The sequence below is a fragment of the Hypomesus transpacificus genome, chromosome 8, assembly GCF_021917145.1.
Source record: "Hypomesus transpacificus isolate Combined female chromosome 8, fHypTra1, whole genome shotgun sequence".
Lineage (NCBI taxonomy): Eukaryota > Metazoa > Chordata > Actinopteri > Osmeriformes > Osmeridae > Hypomesus > Hypomesus transpacificus.
The window spans coordinates 11468127-11487606 of NC_061067.1; the positions used below are offsets into that span (position 1 = coordinate 11468127).

Below are 19480 nucleotides of genomic sequence, written 5' to 3' on the forward strand. Positions count from 1 at the left end.
AAGCCATGTTCATGACTGAAACCAAGTGGCCGAAAACATCTCTCCCTTCCTCCAAGAAGAGTTTAGGGGTATGATTTCAGAACCAGCTGATGAGGATTTTCCTTGTTTAAATAATTAGGGACCGAATTGCTCCATGTTTGTGTGGGTGTAACTGTGGTTTTGACACTATCCGAAGATGCCGGTAAACTTGACCCTGTTTTTCCCTCAGCCAAACTAAACCCTCAAGGAAGACAAGGGAAAGCTCACAGGAAAACTAATTGAGAAAAAATTTCAGAAACCTTGGAAGGAGTAATTCAGTGAGGGATCCCCTCTTCCAGAGACGGTTGGTGACAGAGAGTTGCAGACCATAGGCTGAACAAGAGTAGAAAATTTTAATTAGCAAATGGATGTCAAAAGACAGATTTTCAGCTTTATACTTCTTCTTAATACACTTAGTGGGAACTTAGCGAGTTGGTGCATGTCAGTTTAAGCAGTGGTAGCCTTAGGGCTGGGAAGCATAGGATCAGTCTTCCCAATCATCTCCCCATTTGGCTCTTGTTTGTTCCCCATTGTCCTTGTGTCTTTCAAAGTAACCAGGAAACCCAATTTCTACTCTGAAGATCTGGAGACAGTTTCACCAATAGTCTGCCCCTATGCGTCAACAGATATTTTTACCCTCCAAACTCAAACAGGCTTTTGTTTTGTGTTATGAGAGATGAGAAGTTTGCCAGTTTCAATAACCTAATAGCTATATTTAATTTGGCTCATTCTAATATTTCCGCAATTTTCAAGCCCATAACTTTGTACACTTTCATCTTTCCACATTTCCTCAACTATCCCCATCAACGTTGCTAAAATTGATGCTGCCTCTCCTGTGGATACGGCAAGGTCTGATTTCTAGATGATATGACATAATGCTGCCCTCTGAACCCTCTCCAATAAACAGAATCCAGACTGACAGGGAAACTTGACCTAGCAGATGACTGGTGGGAGGAGGCCCTGCTTACGCCACATCCTCATGGCCCTGTTACTGTAAGTGGAATTCAGTTGGAAGTATTTTACAGATTCCACTGCGCCAAAATAAATGTACACTCAAATGTACAGCTAAACCATATTGAAGCTTAGTAATAGTTACATGGTAGTTCATGTAACCTTAATGTAAAGTGTAAAAAAAAAGACAAATTTTGGATTGTAGGGTCAGGACCCTCTCTCAGAGCAAAACAATCATGTTTCACTCTGGGACTTTTAATGTTTTTCATTTTTAGGCAAATGGTTTTGGTTTAGTTAACGTTTGACTATTTGTCAAACAGTAAAAGTAATCTATGGGTGTTGCCATGGTATGCAAAGTGTTTTTACCATAACATTAATTTGAATAAACGGTGTAGCTAACTAAATAATTCATCTGGCTAGTAACTTAACCAGTACTAGATGTGGATAAGTAGTAATAATAGTTGCATTGTCACCCTTTCCGGCAAGCCAACAAAGGCTAACTAATGGCAATAAGCTTCTTGGAGGAAAAATGTTAACTTTAAGCTAAAGACAAATTTTATTAAACAAGCAAGCAGCAAATTTAATTTTACAGTGGCTGTCAATCCATGTCAGTAAGCCAGGTAGTGAGATTCTGACAGCTATGAGTTTATTAGAGCTAGCCCGAATGCGAAATATTAGAAGGGATGTGTAACTTCAAAACTACCCAACAGATTGTTTTGCCAGTGGTAGGATATTGACAATGTGATGTTTGCTGCCCAAAGGGCTTTGCGATCAATTGTGAGAGGACAAAATAATAGCAATAGTTGTGAGAGAAGTGTCAACCTTTGGAACCACGTGTCAATCAAACCATAACTATGTATGCATTCGGCAGTAGCAGTCAACAAATGCCATTTCCATGAAGGCCAACCCCACCACACACACACACACACTGAAGAGGCCAAGATGAAAGTCTGCATCCTGAATAGTTGTAACAGATTGGAAATTAAAACACTTACACTGCTCATGTGTGTTAACAATAACAATAACCCTCAGCCATGAAGGAAAGGAGAGAGGGAGTAAGAGAGAGAGAGTGACAGAGCTAAATTAGAGGAGATGTATTGTGGGTATTGACGATGCTTCCTCACCACCAGGTTTCCGATGACCATGACCAGCATGAAGACTAGGATGCAGAGCGGCTGGCCAGCCACCTCCATACAGTCCCACATGGTCTCGATCCACTCCCCGCACAGCACCCGGAACACGATCAGGAACGAGTGGAAGAAGTCCTTCATGTGCCAGCGTGGCAGGGTGCAGTCTCTGGATATCTTACACACGCAGTCCTGGTAGTTCTTCCCAAACAGCTGCATGCCCACCACGGCAAAGATGAAGACGATGATGGCCAGGACCAGGGTCAGGTTACCCAGAGCGCCCATGGAGTTGCAGATGATCTTAATGAGTGTGTTCAGGGTCGGCCACGAACGCGCCAGCTTAAACACACGCAGCTGTACGGACACAAACACACACTTTCATTTCCGGTGTTCAGTCTTTGCTGACAGAACAGCAGACAGAGACAGATGGGCAGAAGCAGACATGTAGAGATAGGTGTGTGTATTTGCCTAATGTGTGCTTGTGTGTTTGTGTTATGTGCGCATATGTTGTGTATGTGTGTGTCATGTGTGCATGTCATATGTGTGTGTGCGTTATATGTGCTTGTGTTATGTATGTGTGTGTCATGTGTGCATGTTATGTGTGTACGTGTGCATGTTATGTGTGTGTGTGTTATTATGTGTGGTGTGTATGTGTGTGTTTGTGTGTGTTATGTGTGTTTGTGTGGTGTGTATGTGTTATGTGTGTGCTATATGGTTGAGTGTGTGTTATATGTGAGTGTGTGGTGTGTGTGTGTGTTGTGTGTGCTATATGTGTCTGTAAGTGTGTACCAGTCTGAAGGAGCGAAGGACTGACAGCCCCTCCACGTCAGACAGTCCCAGCTCCATGAGGCTCAGACAGACGATGATGCTGTCGAAGATGTTCCAGCCCTGCTGAAAGTAGTAGTAGGGGTCCAGAGCTATGATCTTTAGGAGCATCTCTGCTGTGAAGATCCCTGAGAAAACCTGGCGTGGACACACACGCCCACAGACAAACACAATACACAGACACACACACAAAAACACCCCATACACACACACATAGACACACGTAAACAAACAGAGAAAAGAAAGACAAGGTTGGCTTTAGGATATAGAACACTTCAGACCAGGTTACACTCACTGGAACTAGCTTTAAAACACACACCACACACAGATGTCACACGCACGCACACACAAACACACCCCTCCTGCTGAACAAAACACAGTGCTGTGTTGCTCCTCTCTGGTGTTATCTGAGTAGACCTGCATTTCTGCCAAATTCAGGACCATATAATAGACATACAGTACCAGTCAAAAGCTTGGACACATTGGGAAAATGTAAGTAAAAAAGTAAGACTTTATTTTAGGGCTGTCAAAGTTAAGGCGTTAATAACGCAATCTCATTTTAATGCGAAAAAAAGTTCTGAGACGGTTCGGTAACCAAATTAAGGCTGTGTGTACTGATTGTCAGGCTGAGTTTAGTTATCACCGGAGTACTTCCAGCCTAAACTATCACATGCAAGCAAAGCACACAGCTAGCAGCAGCGTTTGCTCCGGTAATATATGGCAGACAACACTTGCAAAAGAAGCGAGCAGCTGACTGGGTTCAACAAGATAAAGACTGTATTGTTCAATATTAAGGTCAATCTGTGGTTGCTTAAGTATATGAAGTATGTTTGAGTGAGATTCGAATATTATGGAGCAAGATATCGTAATAGGCTATGAGACATATCTTAAATGTATTTTACATTCCAAATTATATTCAAATTTTGTGGATGTTTATTATACAGCAGTAAAGTTTGTTAGTGAGTAAAACTCCCTTACAATTTAAGTTGTGTTCCATATGACGTTGTTACATGGACATTATCATCCAGTTAGGCCTATCTGAAGTTAAGTACACCCTTTTATTGTTATTTCCACCAAAAATCATTTATCGGGGTAACATTTTAACAGATTAAATAGATTTAATAATGTTGCGATTAATCGCGATTAATCATAGGAAATTATGCGATTAAGCGCGATTAAATATTTTAATCGCATGACAGCCCTACTTTTTTTATATTGCACATTTCATACAAGAATTTCAGCTCAAGGTGCTTTACATAAAATCAACAAAAACAATAATACAAGTGATAAAAGTTATATATTTAAAACATATAACAAACCAGACTAGCCGCACTCTATCTGCGGTCTCTCGAATCCGTCTTAGACCCGAGCTCCACTTGCAGTTTCCACACATATAACAACCCAGACAAGCCATACTCTATCTGCGGTCTCTCAAATCCGTCTGAGATCCGAGCTGCACTTGCAGTTTCCACACATATAACAACCCAGACAAGCCGCACTCTATCTGCGGTCTCTCGAATCCGTCTTAGATCCGAGCTGCCACTTGCAGCAAAACATATGACACAACAAAACACACTCTCAACAAACCAGAAGTCTCAGTCTTTCCGGTATCTTGATACACAGTCTTTGTGGTTTCCCAATAAAATAAAAAATAAAAAAACAAAAATAATAATATAAAAAAATACTAAACAAACAAGATATAATAATAATAACACAAATAAAAGAAAAATGTAACACAACAAAATACAATCCACAGTCTTTGGGACTGTTTGGGAATCCAAAACACACAAGCCGCGGTCTTTGCGGTATCTCGAGCCATAGTCTTTGTGGTTTCCCAATATAATTAAAATGTAACTCAACAATATAAACAAAATGCAACACATAAACAATAGTGCAAGTCAAAACACAAGCCGCAATCTTTGTGGGAATCCAAAGCAAATCTATTAAAACTGTAATATAACTACTAAAAGTTGTAAAACCCTTCTGAGATAAAAATGTGTTAAATGCTTTGGTAAAAAGGTAGGTTTTAAGCTGTCTTTCAAAAATGTTTAGCGTGTTTGCTTCCCTAATATTTATGGGTAATTAGTTCCATAGTTTTGGGGTGTAATTGACAAAGGCTGCATCACCAATCTTCTTATGACTGCTTCTGGTGACCTCTAATAGGCCTGCATTTAATGATCGCAGTGTTCTAGCTGGTGTGTAGTTTATAAGAGAGTTAGCAATGTAGCTTGCTCCTTGTCCGTGTACAGCTTTGTATGTGAGGAAAAGGACCTTAAAGTCAATTCTGAAGGTAACAGGGAGCCAGTGTAAGGACAGGACTAATGTGTTCTCTCCTTTTAGTGTTGGTTAATAATCTAGCTGCAGAATTTTGAATGAGCTGTAGTCTTTCAGTGGTTTTCTTGGGAAGGCCAGCGAAAAGTGCATTACAGTAATCAAGCCGGCTGGATATAAAAGCATGAATTAACTTCTCTGCATTGTTTTGGTTTATGAATGGTCGTACCTTCTCTATATTCCTCAGGTGAAAGAAGGCTGTTTTGGTCACTTTATTAATGTGAGAGTTGAAATTCAAATCTGAGTCCTGGATTACACCGAGACTTGTCACCTCTGGTTTAAGACAGGGGGTTAAGCCTCCTAGATTCTTAGTAAGCATCTCTCTTTTGGATTTGGGGCCACATAGTAGGACTTCAGTTTTGTCTTCATTTAATTTAAAAAAGTTATCATTCATCCATTTGTTTATTGCCAACAGGCAGCTGGTAATGGAATTGATGGCCATTGCATCGTTGGGTTCAGTGGATCTATATAGTTGTGTGTCATCCGCATAGCTATGGAAATTCATGTTATGTTCTCTGATTATGTCGCCGAGTGGTAAAATATAAAGAGAATAAAGTAATGGACTTAGGTAACTTCCTTGATCAACCCCGAAGCAGTTATCATGTTTCTTGGATCTATGGTCTCCTAAACAAACATAAAACTTCCTTCCTGTGATATATGACTTCATCCAGTTCAGTACACTATCCGTGAACCCAATAAGCTTTTCCAGTCTATTGATTAGGATGTCGTGATCAATGGTATCAAATGCTGCACTGAGATCTAACAGGATAAGGATAGAGACTTTATTTGCATCAAAGTTTAGTCTGAGGTCGCTTATTATTATTGGTGAGAGCAGTTTCAGTACTGTGATATTTCCTGAAACCTGACTGCGAGACTTCCAATATGTTATTTTCTTCAAGAAAATAATTGGACTAATACTATCTTTTCCAGTACTTTACTAATAAATGGAAGGTTTGATATAGGTCTGTAATTTGCAAGTATTCTGTTATCCAATTTGTGTTTCTTTAATAGGGGCTTTACAACAGCTGTTTTGTAGGCATCTGGGAAGACGCCAGATCTAAGGGATGTGCTTATAATCTCTAGCACTGGACCTGAGACACCATCAAACACTCGCTTAAAGAATTTTGTGGGTATAGGTTCAATATCTGAGGTTGTGGAGTTAGATTTGCTGACGATTTTGGAAAGTTCACGTAGTGTGATACATGTAAATGTGCTCATGGTTATGTTGCAGAATCTACTGTTTCAACCCCACTATTAATAATACTAGCTCTGATCAAAGTTATTTTGTTCTTGAAGAACAAAGCAAGCTCTTCATATTTAACTGCTGAGGATGGAGGGGGGCAGGGACTGTTTAGCAGCTGGTCAATGGTGGAGAAAAGAACTCTGGACTTTCTAGCATTTTCTGTAATAATATTAGAGAAATATTTTTTCCTTGCTAGATCGATGGTTTTGTTTTAGGCGGTTTCTGTATTTTTGTAGATATTGTAGTGGATAGTAATCATTGTTTTCCTCCATTTTCTCTCTGCTGCACGGCATTTTCTTTTTCGTTTCACCAAAAAAAAATTTTCTCAGCCATGGCAAAGTTCTGCTTATGGTTTCTTTTTGGTTTTTAGTGGTGCAATTGAGTCTAACACAGATAATAGTGCATCATTGAGGTTCTCTACCATTTCATTCAGGGAGCGTTCATGATTAGTTGGCTCATATAGAGCAATTCTTTACAACGTTTCATCATAACTCTATCGTCTATATTTTTTCTTTTGAAAAATAATTATTTGTGATTTTTGTTAAGATAAGCGAGCAAAGATTAAGCATCTCTTGACTCAATTCCTAACCTGTTGTTCCAATCCAATAGTAAAGAACAATTGTGAAATGTAGTAAATGATACTTTTATACCCCACATGAGTAACACCATGTACATCACTAGTATTCTTGGAGTTGAAGTACAGAATCATATTCCTATGAATGAATCAGACATTATTGTTGGAATGCTGCTTCAGCTTTTCATCTTTCAATCTTTATTCAACTTCTTCATATTCTTCTTCTATTTCTTCCACGACACCTTTAAGCGCCTTCAAATCTTCAGCTATTAAAACCATTCAGTTATCAAAAAATTCAGCAGTTTCAGGCCATTCCTACTATGAATTTTCAGCTTTGTACCTCTTATGCTTGAATTAATATAAATCAATATTCATAATATTTTTTACATGGGTTTCCAATGGAGTTTTCTTTCAAATCCTTTCAAACTTCTTAAAACTTCTTCAACTTCCAAATCCTTCTTCTTCCTCAATCTTTCAGCTAAAGACACCATTTAAACTTTAAATGTTGACAAAACCCTAAACTAAAAAAAAAAAAAATCAGCTTTTTGATATCTATTCAACTTTTTTTAATATCACTGATTATGTTTCATAAGTTTTTTAAACCGTTTCTGAGATTTACATGGGTGTGTACATGAAATCCTAGAGTGCAGACTGAAACGCGTGGAGGGGAGCTTCGGATGTCGTTGAAAAAATATTTATTGTTTGCCAGCATTGCCACAATTTTCGTTCTTCATGCTTCGTTTTTGGATCAATAGATCAGAGATCTATTGGGAGATTTTGTGCTGGTTGTAGACAGTTGTCTGTGGAATCCAAAAGACTTACACATTTGTTCAAAGCCCCACAAAAGCGAGACAAAGTCCAACTCTCGCCCCATAGAGTCCAATGCAAATCTGGTGACAAATTCGTCAGAGAAGGCAAAAATAAGATTTAAAAACTGCCGGTAGAGTCATATTTCTGACCGCACAGACATTTAAAGGACATCTCTGGTTTCGGCAGAGTCCTGGGTCACTGAAAATATATTTATTTATTGGATGGGACGTATAGTTTTGCGTCTAGGTTAACTTGTTTGAGGTGTGGATTCTAGCTACATTTCTGGTATTCTCTGCCCTCAGCGCATTAGCAGCCATAGCTGCACCATCACCGTGGCAACCACACAAACACGCACCAGTCTCTTATACAGGTGATTGGTATTAGCTGATTAGTGGAGACACAAGACAACCTATTCAGTCAACTCGTCTCATTAAAAGACTAAGAGCACCACAACATAACTACTACCACTACTGCTATATCTTATGCCACACTACAACTACTAATTCTGCAGATGCTGCTAATATCTCTTTTACTAACTGCTATGCTAATGACATTGTTTTTTTCTACTACGCCACTGAGTGCGTTCACTTGACTATGAGAAACACCATAGCAATTGTCGGTTTATTCCAATAATACGATTACTCCGTTTACATGTGTAATTGCCACCTTTAGTGTTTCTACGTATTCTTATTGGTGGCCAAGCCGCGAAGTGGTGCAGCCACCTCAAGTGTTTCTACCTTTTCTTCTTATTGTTATTGGTGGTAGTATTATTATTTTTATTTATTATTATTTTTTACCCATGGGAGTCAATGGCAGCCCCTAGAGCACAATGGTAAAAAGTTGTGAAATTTGGCATGTTGAAACTGCAGACCATTAGTAACTACCATACCAAACATGGGCCATGTGAGACAATAGATGGCGCTACAGGCCACGCCCCAATATGTCAATTTTTAAAGTGATGCCATTTGCAGGCCATAAGTCCCAAAATTCTGAAATTCATTACATATGCCTTATTTCTCATGAGGAACAAAAAAGCCTCAGAACCTATAACGGCTGCCATATTGGATTTTTCTGTACAATAAAGATCAAGGAAACAAGTTTTTTCGCTACTCCTCCTACATTTTTCGTCAAATTTTCTTCAAAGTTGCCAGGGAGGATGTCCGGACTGAGACTCACAAAAGTTATCAACAGGATTTTTGATTTTCAAAACCGTTTGTCCGGTACAGCCAATCAAAATCATCAACAAAGGAACCAAACAAGAAGTTGGGTCAAATCTCAGCAAATTTTTGAGATATCAACACCAAACTTGGTATATCGGTGGAAGACACTACAACATGTTCCCATGTGAAAAATTGACTTAATATCTTAAAAAATGACTGATATAAAGCAAATCGAATTTGTCGCTAACGCTAAAATAATGCTTTACACATCCACCAGTCTAAAACTGATACTCTGATACTATCACAAGTTCATATGAAGACACCTGAGAATGTTTAGTACACAAATCTGAGAAAAAGTTGAATGTAAGATGAAAAGTAGATTCTTGGTGAATATTTGAAACATGCATGCTTGGCAAATTTCAGAGCTTTTTGGGCTAAATCCTGTCTCCCCTCCTCCTGCCCAGGCTTGGCAAGACACACATGCAACATTTCAGGAGAGTGTGGGCTGACCAAGCCCCCACTCATTCCTTAGTCTCTAGCAAAGGCCTTGTGGATCTTGATGGTATTGCATTTCCGATTTTGTATGCAATGGTAAAAAGTTCTCCAAATCTTGAAACATTGATAGTATAGGCCATGAGTAACTACCACACCACAAATGACCCACCGTTATCCATAGGTGTCGCTATGGCCACCCCCCAATTGTCCATTTTCAAAGTGATGCCATTTGCATCCCATTTGTCCCAGAATTCTGAAATTCATTAGATATGCCTTATTTCTCATGAGGAACAAAAAAGCCTCTAGAACCTATAACGGCACCCCCACAAATCTGAAAAATAGTTCAATGTAAGATGAAAAGTAGATTAATTGTGAATATTTAAAATATGTATATTTGGCTAATTTCTAGAGCTTTTTCCCCAAATCCTGTCTGTAATTTGTTTAAACAAACGTAGCCTTTTAAACCTCTAGGTTTAATTCTCTCTTTTATACATTTAAAGTTGGATTTGACATTTAACAGACATTTAATCATTTAGCAAGTTGTTTGACTTTTCGTAGTAGCCATTTTAGACTAGTAGGGCATTCTCTGATTAGTTTGGCCACAGCTAATTCTACTTTTAAAAGAAACAGAAGGTCTTCTTCTTTAGAACTATATAGTTGAATCAACCAAACACAGCTTGGTCATGTTATCATCTTCTTTGGCACATCTAAACTAAGGATTAGACTTCTTCGTTCTTATTTTCCTCATCTTTATTTTACACTTACATTTGTCTTAACTTGTATATTTTGTTCATTGCTAATAAAGTATTTGTTTATTCTAAAACTGCTATCTATCTTAACACCTCAAAGAATATTTACCTTGCTTACATCTCACACAGATCATTCAATAATAAATAGTCAACCACCCAGCATTCACATACATTTCCAACACAACAATGACATGGACACATTACCACATGTAACTACACTGACTACAATTGATTTAATATTCAGTATGTATGTTTATGTAAGACACATATGTAGTTATTCTACTTTGACATCACAAAAGAAATAAGAGTGAATGCAATTAGGAAGCAACTTTGTCCATGTACAATTTGTCTTGATGTTTGTTTATAACTGGAATATAAATAAGTGCACAACAATTAGTTCCATTCAAGTAAGTCTATTTTATTGGACAAGAAGCATTCCATGAGTGGTGACATTTGACAACCTCAGACAGTCTGCCACTGGGCCAAATGAAAAGGCTCTATTCTTGATTTGCAATGCAGCTAGGGGAAGTCCTAGACCATTAGGGGCAAAGCTGCGGCCACTTGTGATGTTAGAAAGGTGTGTTACATAAAAAATTATTGCTGTCATATACCATATTCCTTTGATTAAATGCTGCAGACAAACAACTAGACAAGGAGGTCAAACAAACGCTGAGTGTAAAATTGAAGCTGCGCGTGTCTCTACTTTGTGTAGAAATCTGAAGTAGCATCGCCAAAACATTCTTATACTTTAGCTTTCAAACAGAAAGCTGTGCAGAAAGCACTCACAAGCAGTAACAGACCTGTAGCACGCAAACTTGGGGTTGATGAGAGGCACATTCAGGAGTGGTGAAGTCAGCTACCTCGCTATATTGTATGAAATATATATATATATATATAACTATACATATAGGCCTTAATGTAATTGTCGTCCTTACATTACATACACGTCCTTTACTAAAGTGTATCTTCCCATTCATAAAGTTATTGTTGTAATCAAAGCTTTTAAAGAATGGATCTCTGCATGATGGGCCTGCCCAGAGCACAGGTGGCCTGACAGAACATGCTTCAAAGTTGTCACTTTCAAAAGGTTGTCATTTTAACCCTGGAGGGTACATGGGAGTTCGCCCAACCAGTCTACACATGTTTTGTGGCCCCTAGTTATTGTTAGTATTATTAGGGGCACCTATTGTAATTGTTAGTTTTTCTATTATTATTATGATTTTTCCGCCATGGGGTCCTAGGGCAGGCCCTAGAAGCGCTTGGTTGAAAGTTGTGAAATTAGGCTCACTCATTGGGGACAGTCCCCTGGTCCAATTTACAAAGTTTCATGTCCCATACTTGGGCACTCTTGAGCCACCAATGGGTCAAAGTTGGACTTGTGTTTACACACGCAACTTTTGAACCGTATGACCCATTTTCAAAAATGAGGTACCATTGCATTCCCTGGATCAAGACGAGTTCAATGCACACCATGGCGTCAATTTCCGGTTATATAGATTTTCCGCTATTTCCGGTTTTATCAAAAACCTCTGAAAGCCTACTCCTCCTACAATATTTGTCAAATCTTCTTCAGAATTACCAGAAATGATCTTCAGACCAAGCGTCACAAAATGTATCGAAAATAAATTTGATGCTCACAACCGTTTGTCCGTGACAGCCAATCAAATTCTGCAGAAAAGCCGCCAAACAGGAAATTAAGTCATATCTCAGCAGTTCTTTGAGGCAGTGACACCAAATTTGATATGCCTACTCGGAACTTATTCTGAGTATGTCCTCCAAAAATGGTGTCATGTGAGTAAAAGGGGGTGTAGCCGGAAGCATAAACGTGTTTTGGCTAATAACTGTTGAAGTGTTTACCTTAATAAAGTAATTTCTTTGTCTGTTGATGTCTTGTGAGATATCAAGCTTGACCATCGATAATATTTCATAACAACCGAATTGACTCAGCCGCCATTTTGGATTGAATGGAAAAGGATAAAAACCTTTTACACGCCCCAAATTTTGTCCAATATTTACTAAATTTGGCACAGATGATCTTCAGACCAAGCTTCACAAAGTAATCAGATGGATTTTCCATTTTCAAAACCGTTTTTTCGGTAGAGCCGATCAAAGGCGGCAGCGAAGCCGCGAAAGACACGTGAGAGCGTAACTCAGCAACCATTTGTGCGATTGTCACCAAACTTGGGTTCCATCGTTCTTTTGAACTGTATGACCGATTTTCAAAAATGAGGTACTGTAGGATTCCCTGGATTGAGTCGAGTTCAACGCACACCATGGCGTCAATTTCCGGTTATATAGATTTTCCGCTATTTCCGGTTTTATCAAAAACCTTTGAAAGCCTACTCCTCCTACAATTTTATTCCAATCTTCCCCAGAATTGGCACACATCATCGTCAGAGCAACCCTTACAGAAGTTATCAAAGGATATTTGATTTTCAAAACCCTTTGTCCGATACAGCCAATCAAAATCGGCAACAAGCAACCAAACAGGAAGTTGAATCATGTCTCAACTAATCTTCGAGAAATCAACACCAAACTTGGTATGCTGACTCGGAATTTATTGTTAGTATTATTATTATTACTATTCTTAGGACTGGGTGTCTATGGCAGCCCCCATAAGCGCTTGGTCGAAAGTTGTGAAATTTGGCACACTCATTGGGGACAGTCCCCTGGTCCAATTCACAAAGTTTCATGTCCCATACTTGGGCACTCTAGCGCCACCAACGGGTCAAAGTTGGACTTGTGTTTACACACGCAACTTTTGAACCGTATGACCCATTTTCAAAAATGAGGTACCATTGGATTCCCTGGATCAAGCCGAGTTCAATGCACACCATGGCGTCAATTTCCGGTTATATAGATTTTCCGCTATTTCCGGTTTTATCAAAAACCTCTGAAAGCCTACTCCTCCTACAAGCCTACTCCTCCTACAAGATTTGTCAAATCTTCTTCAAAATTACCAGATATGCTCTTCAGACCAAGCCGCACAAAAGTTATGGTAGAGCATTTTGATCCCCACAACCGTTTGTCCGTGAGAGCCAATCAAAATCAGCAGAATAGACACCAAACAGGAAGTGAAGTCATATCTCAGCAGTTGTTTGAGGCAGTGACACCAAATTTGATATGCCTACTCGGAACCTTATTCTGAGTATGTCCTCCAAAGATTGTGTCATGTGAGTAAAAGGGGGCGTGGCCGGAAGCATAAACGTGTTTTGGCTAATAACTGTTGAAGTGTTTACCTTAATAAAGTAATTTCTTTGTTGGTTGATGTCTTGTGAGATATCAAACTTGACCATCGATAATATTTCATAACAACCGAATTGACGCGGACGCCATTTTGGATTCAATGGAAAAGTGTAAAAACCTTTTACACGCCCCAAATTGTGTCATATGTTTACTAAATTTGGCACAGATGATCTTCAGAGCAAGCTTCACAAAGGTGTCTGGATGGATTTTCCATTTTCAAAACCGTTTGTTCGGTAGAGACGATCAAAGGCGCCGGCGAAGCCGGGAAAGACACGTGAGAGCGTAACTCGACAACCATTTGTGCGATTGTCACCAAACTTGGGTTCCATCGTTCCCACGAGGAGCAGAGGAGGCCTGTGGTGTTATACCAGAAAAAAAACACTTTGAACACTCACTACTTTGGAACACAAACAGATATTTCAACCAAACTTGGTGTGTTGCATGAGTGCAACAGGTTGTTGTAACTTAATCGTTGCGCAAGTGCTATGGAGGCCATGTCTTGCTCTGGACTGCTTGGCCCCTCCATTGCTGCTTGCAGCTATATTTGGTGGCCAAGCCGCGAAGCGGCGAAGCCACATAAGTGATTCTACCTTTTCTTATTAGGGTTCCTCCGGTAGGAGGGAACCCTATTGTTATTGGTGGTATTATTAGGGTTCCTCCGGTAGGAGGGAACCCTATTGTTATTGGTGGTATTATTATTATTATTATTATTATGTTTTACCCATGGGAGTCAATGGCAGCCCCTAGAGCACAACGGTAAAAAGTTGTGAATTTTGGTATGTTGAAACTGCAGACCATTAGTAACTACCATACCAAACATGGGCCATGTAATACAATAGGTGGCGCTACAGGCCACGCCCCAATATGTCAATTTTCAAAGCGATGCCATTTGCAGGCCATAAGTCCCAAAACTCTGAAATTCATTACATATGCCTTATTTCTGATGAGGAACAAAAAAGCCTCTAGAACCTATAACGGCCGCCATATTGGATTTTTCTGTACAATAAAGATTAAGGAAACACGTTTTTTCGCTACTCCTCCTACATTTTTGGTCAAATCTTTTTCACAATTGCCAGACAGGATCTCCAGACTGAGCCTCACAAAAGTTATCACTGGAATTTTTATTTTCGAAATCGTTTGTCCGGTACAGCCAATCAAAATCATCAACAAAGGATCAAAACAGGAAGTTGGGTTAAATCTAAAAAAATCATTGAGATATCAACACCAAACTTGGTATATCGGTGGAAGACATTACAACATGTTCCCATGTGAAAAATTGACTTAATATCTTAAAAAATGACTGATATAAAGCAAATCAAAATGATCGCTAACGCTAAAATAATGCTTTACACATCCACCGGTCTAAAGCGGATACTCTGATACTATCACTAGTTCATATGAAGACTCTTGAGAATGTTAAGTATTCAAATCTGAAAAAAAGTTGAATGTAAGATGAAAAGTCGATTTTTGGTGAATATTTGAAACATGCATGCTTGGCTAATTTCAGAGTTTTTGGGGCTAAATCCTCTCTCCCCTCCTCCTGCCCGCGCGTGCTCCAAATCCTCACACACTCAGCCTTCCCTTGACACACGCGCGGCAAAGACGCACACGCAACATTTCAGGAGAGTGTGGGCTGACCAAGCCCCCACTCATTCCTTGGTCTTTAGCAAAGGCCCATGTGGATCTTGATGGTTTGGCTTTTCCGATTTTGTATGCAATGGTAAAAAGGTCTCAAATCCTGAAACATTGATAGTAAAGGCCGAGAAACACTTTAACAAAAGCCCATGTGGATCTTCTTGGTATTGCATTTCCGATTTTGTATGCAATGGTAAAAGGTTATATAAATCCTGAAACATTGATAATATAGACCAAGAGTAACTACCACACCACAAATGGCCCAACATTACCCATAGGTGGCGCTACAGGCCACGCCCTAAAGCACAAAGATACAAGGCTTTCTGGAATGGATAGGCTCACCAAGCCCCCTCCCTTCACTTCTTGACTTGAAATAAAGGCCCATGTGGATCTTGATGGTATTGCATTTCCGATTTTGTATGCAATGGTAAAAAGGTCTCAAAATCCTGAAACATAGATAGTATAGCCCAAGAAACACTTTAACAAAAGCCCATGTGGATCTTGTTGGTATTGCATTTCCAATTTTGTATGCAATGGTAAAAAGTTCTCCAAATCCTGAAACATTGATAGTATAGACCAAGAGTAACTACCACACCACAAATGGCCCACCATTACCCATAGGTGGCGCTACAGGTCACGCCCTAAAGCACAAGATACAAGGCTTTCTGGAATGGATAGGCTCACCAAGCCCCCTCCCTTCACTTCTTGGCTTGAAATAAAGGCCCATGTGGATCTTGATGGTATTGCATTTCCGATTTTGTATGCAATGGTAAAAAGGTCTCAAAATCCTGAAACATAGATAGTATAGGCCAAGAAACACTTTAACAAAAGCCCATGTGGATCTTGTTGGTATTGCATTTCCGATTTTGTATGCAATGGTAAAAAGTTCTCCAAATCCTGAAACATTGATAGTATAGACCAAGAGTAACTACCACACCACAAATGGCCCACCATTACCCATAGGTGGCGCTACAGGTCACACCCTAAAGCACAAGATACAAGGCTTTCTGGAATGGATAGGCTCACCAAGCCCCCTCCCTTCACTTCTTGGCTTGAAATAAAGGCCCATGTGGATCTTGATGGTATTGCATTTCCGATTTTGTATGCAATGGTAAAAAGGTCTCAAAATCCTGAAACATAGATAGTATAGGCCAAGAAACACTTTAAAAAAAGCCCATGTGGATGTTGTTGGTATTGCATTTCCGATTTTGTATGCAATGGTAAAAAGTTATAAAAATCCTGAAACATTGGTAGTATAGACCAAGAGTAACTACCACACCACAAATGGCCCACCATTACCCATAGGTGGCGCGACAGGTCACGCCCTTAAGCACAAGATACAAGGCTTTCTGGAATGGTTAGGCTCACCAAGCCCCCTCCCTTCACTTCTTGGCTTGAAATAAAGGCCCATGTGGATCTTGATGGTATTGCATTTCCGATTTTGTATGCAATGGTAAAAAGGTCTTAAAATCCTGAAACATAGATAGTATAGCCCAAGAAACACTTTAACAAAAGCCCATGTGGATCTTGTTGGTATTGCATTTCCGATTTTGTATGCAATGGTAAAAAGTTCTCCAAATCCTGAAACATAGATAGTATAGGCCATGAGTAACTACCACACCACAAATGACCCACCATTATCCATAGGTGGCGCTTTGGCCACCCCCCAATTGTCCATTTTCAAAGTGCTGCCATTTGCATCCCATTTGTCCCAAAATTCTGAAATTCATTACATATGCCTTATTTCTCATGAGGAACAAAAAAGCCTCTAGAACCTATAACGGCACCCACACAAATCTGAAAAATAGTTCAATGTAAGATGAAAAGTAGATTCATTGTGAATATTTAAAATATGTATGCTTGGCTAATTTCTAATGCTTTTTCCCCAAATCCTATCTGTAATTTGTTTAAACAAACGTAGCCTTTTAAACCTCTAGGTTTACTTCTCTCTCTTTTATACATTTAAAGTTTGACTCAAAAACCATAACAGTACATGTCCCCAACAGTACCAAGCTCCCACCTTCACTCCTTAGTCTAGTAGCCATTTTAGACTAGTAGGCATTGTGTGGTTAGTTTGGCCACAGCTAATTTTACTGTTAAAATAAACAGAAGGTCTTCTTCTTCAGAACTATACAGTTGAATCAACCAAACACAGCTTGGTCATGTTATCACCTTCTTTGGCACATCTAAACTAAGGACTAGACTTTTAAGAAAGCATAAACAAAGCAATTTGGTGAGGGAGGGTTCCTCCATAAACAGTTGCTGACAAAGAATTTCAGGCAATAACTTAAACACAGTCTTGCATTAAGAGTAGAGTCAGCAAACTGAATAACTGTGCTAATGGTTGTTGAAACTCATTGCTCTGAGTTGGTGCATGTCAATTTAGGCAGAAGTCCATGTCTGGTGATATTTGACAACCTCAAACAGCACGAGTCTGCTCAACATACGTTCTTTTACTTATCTTCATTTTACTTATACATTTGCCTTTAACTTGTATTTTTGTTCCTTTCTAGTAAATTCTTTGCTTATTGTAAAAATACAATGGTAGTCAGATGGCTGAGCGGTGAGGGAGTCGGGCTAGTAATCAGAAGGTTGCCGGATCAATTCCCCACCGTGCCAAATGACATTGTGTCCTTGGGCAAGGCACTTCACCCTACTTGCCTCGGGGGGAATGTCCCTGTACTTACTGTAAGTCGCTCTGGATAAGAGCGTCTGCTAAATGACTAAATGTAAATATAAAAAAATACAAAAGGTTAAAAACCACCTATTTTTAAATATACATTCTTATTTTACTCATCTTCATTTAACACTTACATTTGTCCTAACTTGTATATTTTGTTCATTGCTAATAAAGTATTTGTTTATTCTAAAACTGCTATCTATCTTAACACCTCTCAGAATATTTACCTTGCTTACATCTCACACAGATCATACAATAAGAAATAGTCAACCACCCAGCATTCACATACATTTCCAACACAACATGACATGGATATATTACCACATGTAACTACACTGACTACAATTGATAACAAATTTAGTATGTATGTTTATGTAAGACACATATGTAGCTATTCTACTTTGACATCACAAAAGCTATGAAATAAGAGTAAATGCAATCAGGAAGCAACTTTGTCCATGTACAATTTGTGTTGATGTTTGTTTATAACTGGAATATAAATAAGTGCACAACAATTAGTTCCATTCAAGTAAGTCTATTTTATTGGACAAGAAGCATTCCATGAGTGGTGACATTTGACAACCTCAGACAGTCTGCCACTGGGCCAAATGAAAAGGCTCTATTTTTGATTTGCAATGCAGCTAGGGGAAGTCCTAGACCATTAGGGGCAAAGCTGCGGCCACTTCTGATGTTAGAAAGGTGTGTTACATAAAAAAATATTGCTGTCATATACCATATTCCTTTGATTAAATGCTGCAGACAAACAACTAGACAAGGAGGTCAAACAAACGCTGAGTGTAAAATTGAAGCTGCGCGTGTCTCTACTTTGTGTAGAAATATGAAGTAGCATTGCCAAAACATTCTTATACTTTATCTTTCAAACAGAAAGCTGTGCAGAAAGCACTCACAAGCAGCAACAGACCTGTAGCATGCAAACTTGGGGTTGATAAAAGGCACATTCAGGAGTGGTGAAGTCATCTACCTCGCTATATTGTATGAAATATATACATATATAACTATACATATAGGCCTTAATGTAATTGTCGTTCTTACATTACATACACGTCCTTTACTAAAGTGTATCTTCCCATTCATAAAGTTATTGTTGTAATCAAAGCTTTTAAAGAATGGATCTCTGCATGATGGGCCTGCCCAGAGCACAGGTGGCCTGACAGAACATGCTTCAAAGTTGTCACTTTCAAAAGGGTGGCATTTTAACTCTGGAGGGTACATGGGAGTTCACCCAACCAGTCTACACATGTTTTGTGGATTTGGAAAAGGCGTTCGACCGTGTCCCTCGGGGGCTCATGTGGGGGGTGCTCTGAGAGTACGGGGTACCGGATTCCCTGATCGGGCTGTCCGGTCCCTGTACGACCGGTACCAGAGTTTGGTCTGCATTGCCGGTAGTAAGTCAAACTTGTTTCCGATGAGGGTTGGACTCCGCCAGGGCTGCCCTTTGTCACAGATTCTGTTCATTACTTAAATGGACAGAATTTCTAGGCGCAGCCAGGGCGTTGAGGGGTCCGGTTTGGTGGCCTCAGGATTGGGTCGCTGCTTTTTCCAGATAATGTGGTCCTGTTGGACCGAATGTGAAGTGGCTGGGATGCGAATCAGCACCCCCAAATCTGAGGCCATG

The 19480-nt window shown here is 39.5% G+C and overlaps 1 protein-coding gene across 5 annotated transcripts in view; it reads right to left on the reverse strand.

Annotated features, from left to right (window-relative positions):
- LOC124470297 (sodium channel protein type 4 subunit alpha-like) overlaps nt 1-19480 on the reverse strand; it is a 285750-nt gene that overhangs the window by 105754 nt on the left and 160516 nt on the right. For all 5 annotated transcript variants that reach the window (XM_047024114.1, XM_047024115.1, XM_047024113.1 and 2 more), the window contains 2 exons: nt 2886-3059; nt 2094-2450 (listed from right to left, as the gene is read on the reverse strand). In XM_047024114.1, the coding sequence (XP_046880070.1) occupies nt 2094-2450; nt 2886-3059 (531 nt within the window). The remainder of the gene's footprint in view (nt 1-2093; nt 2451-2885; nt 3060-19480) is intronic.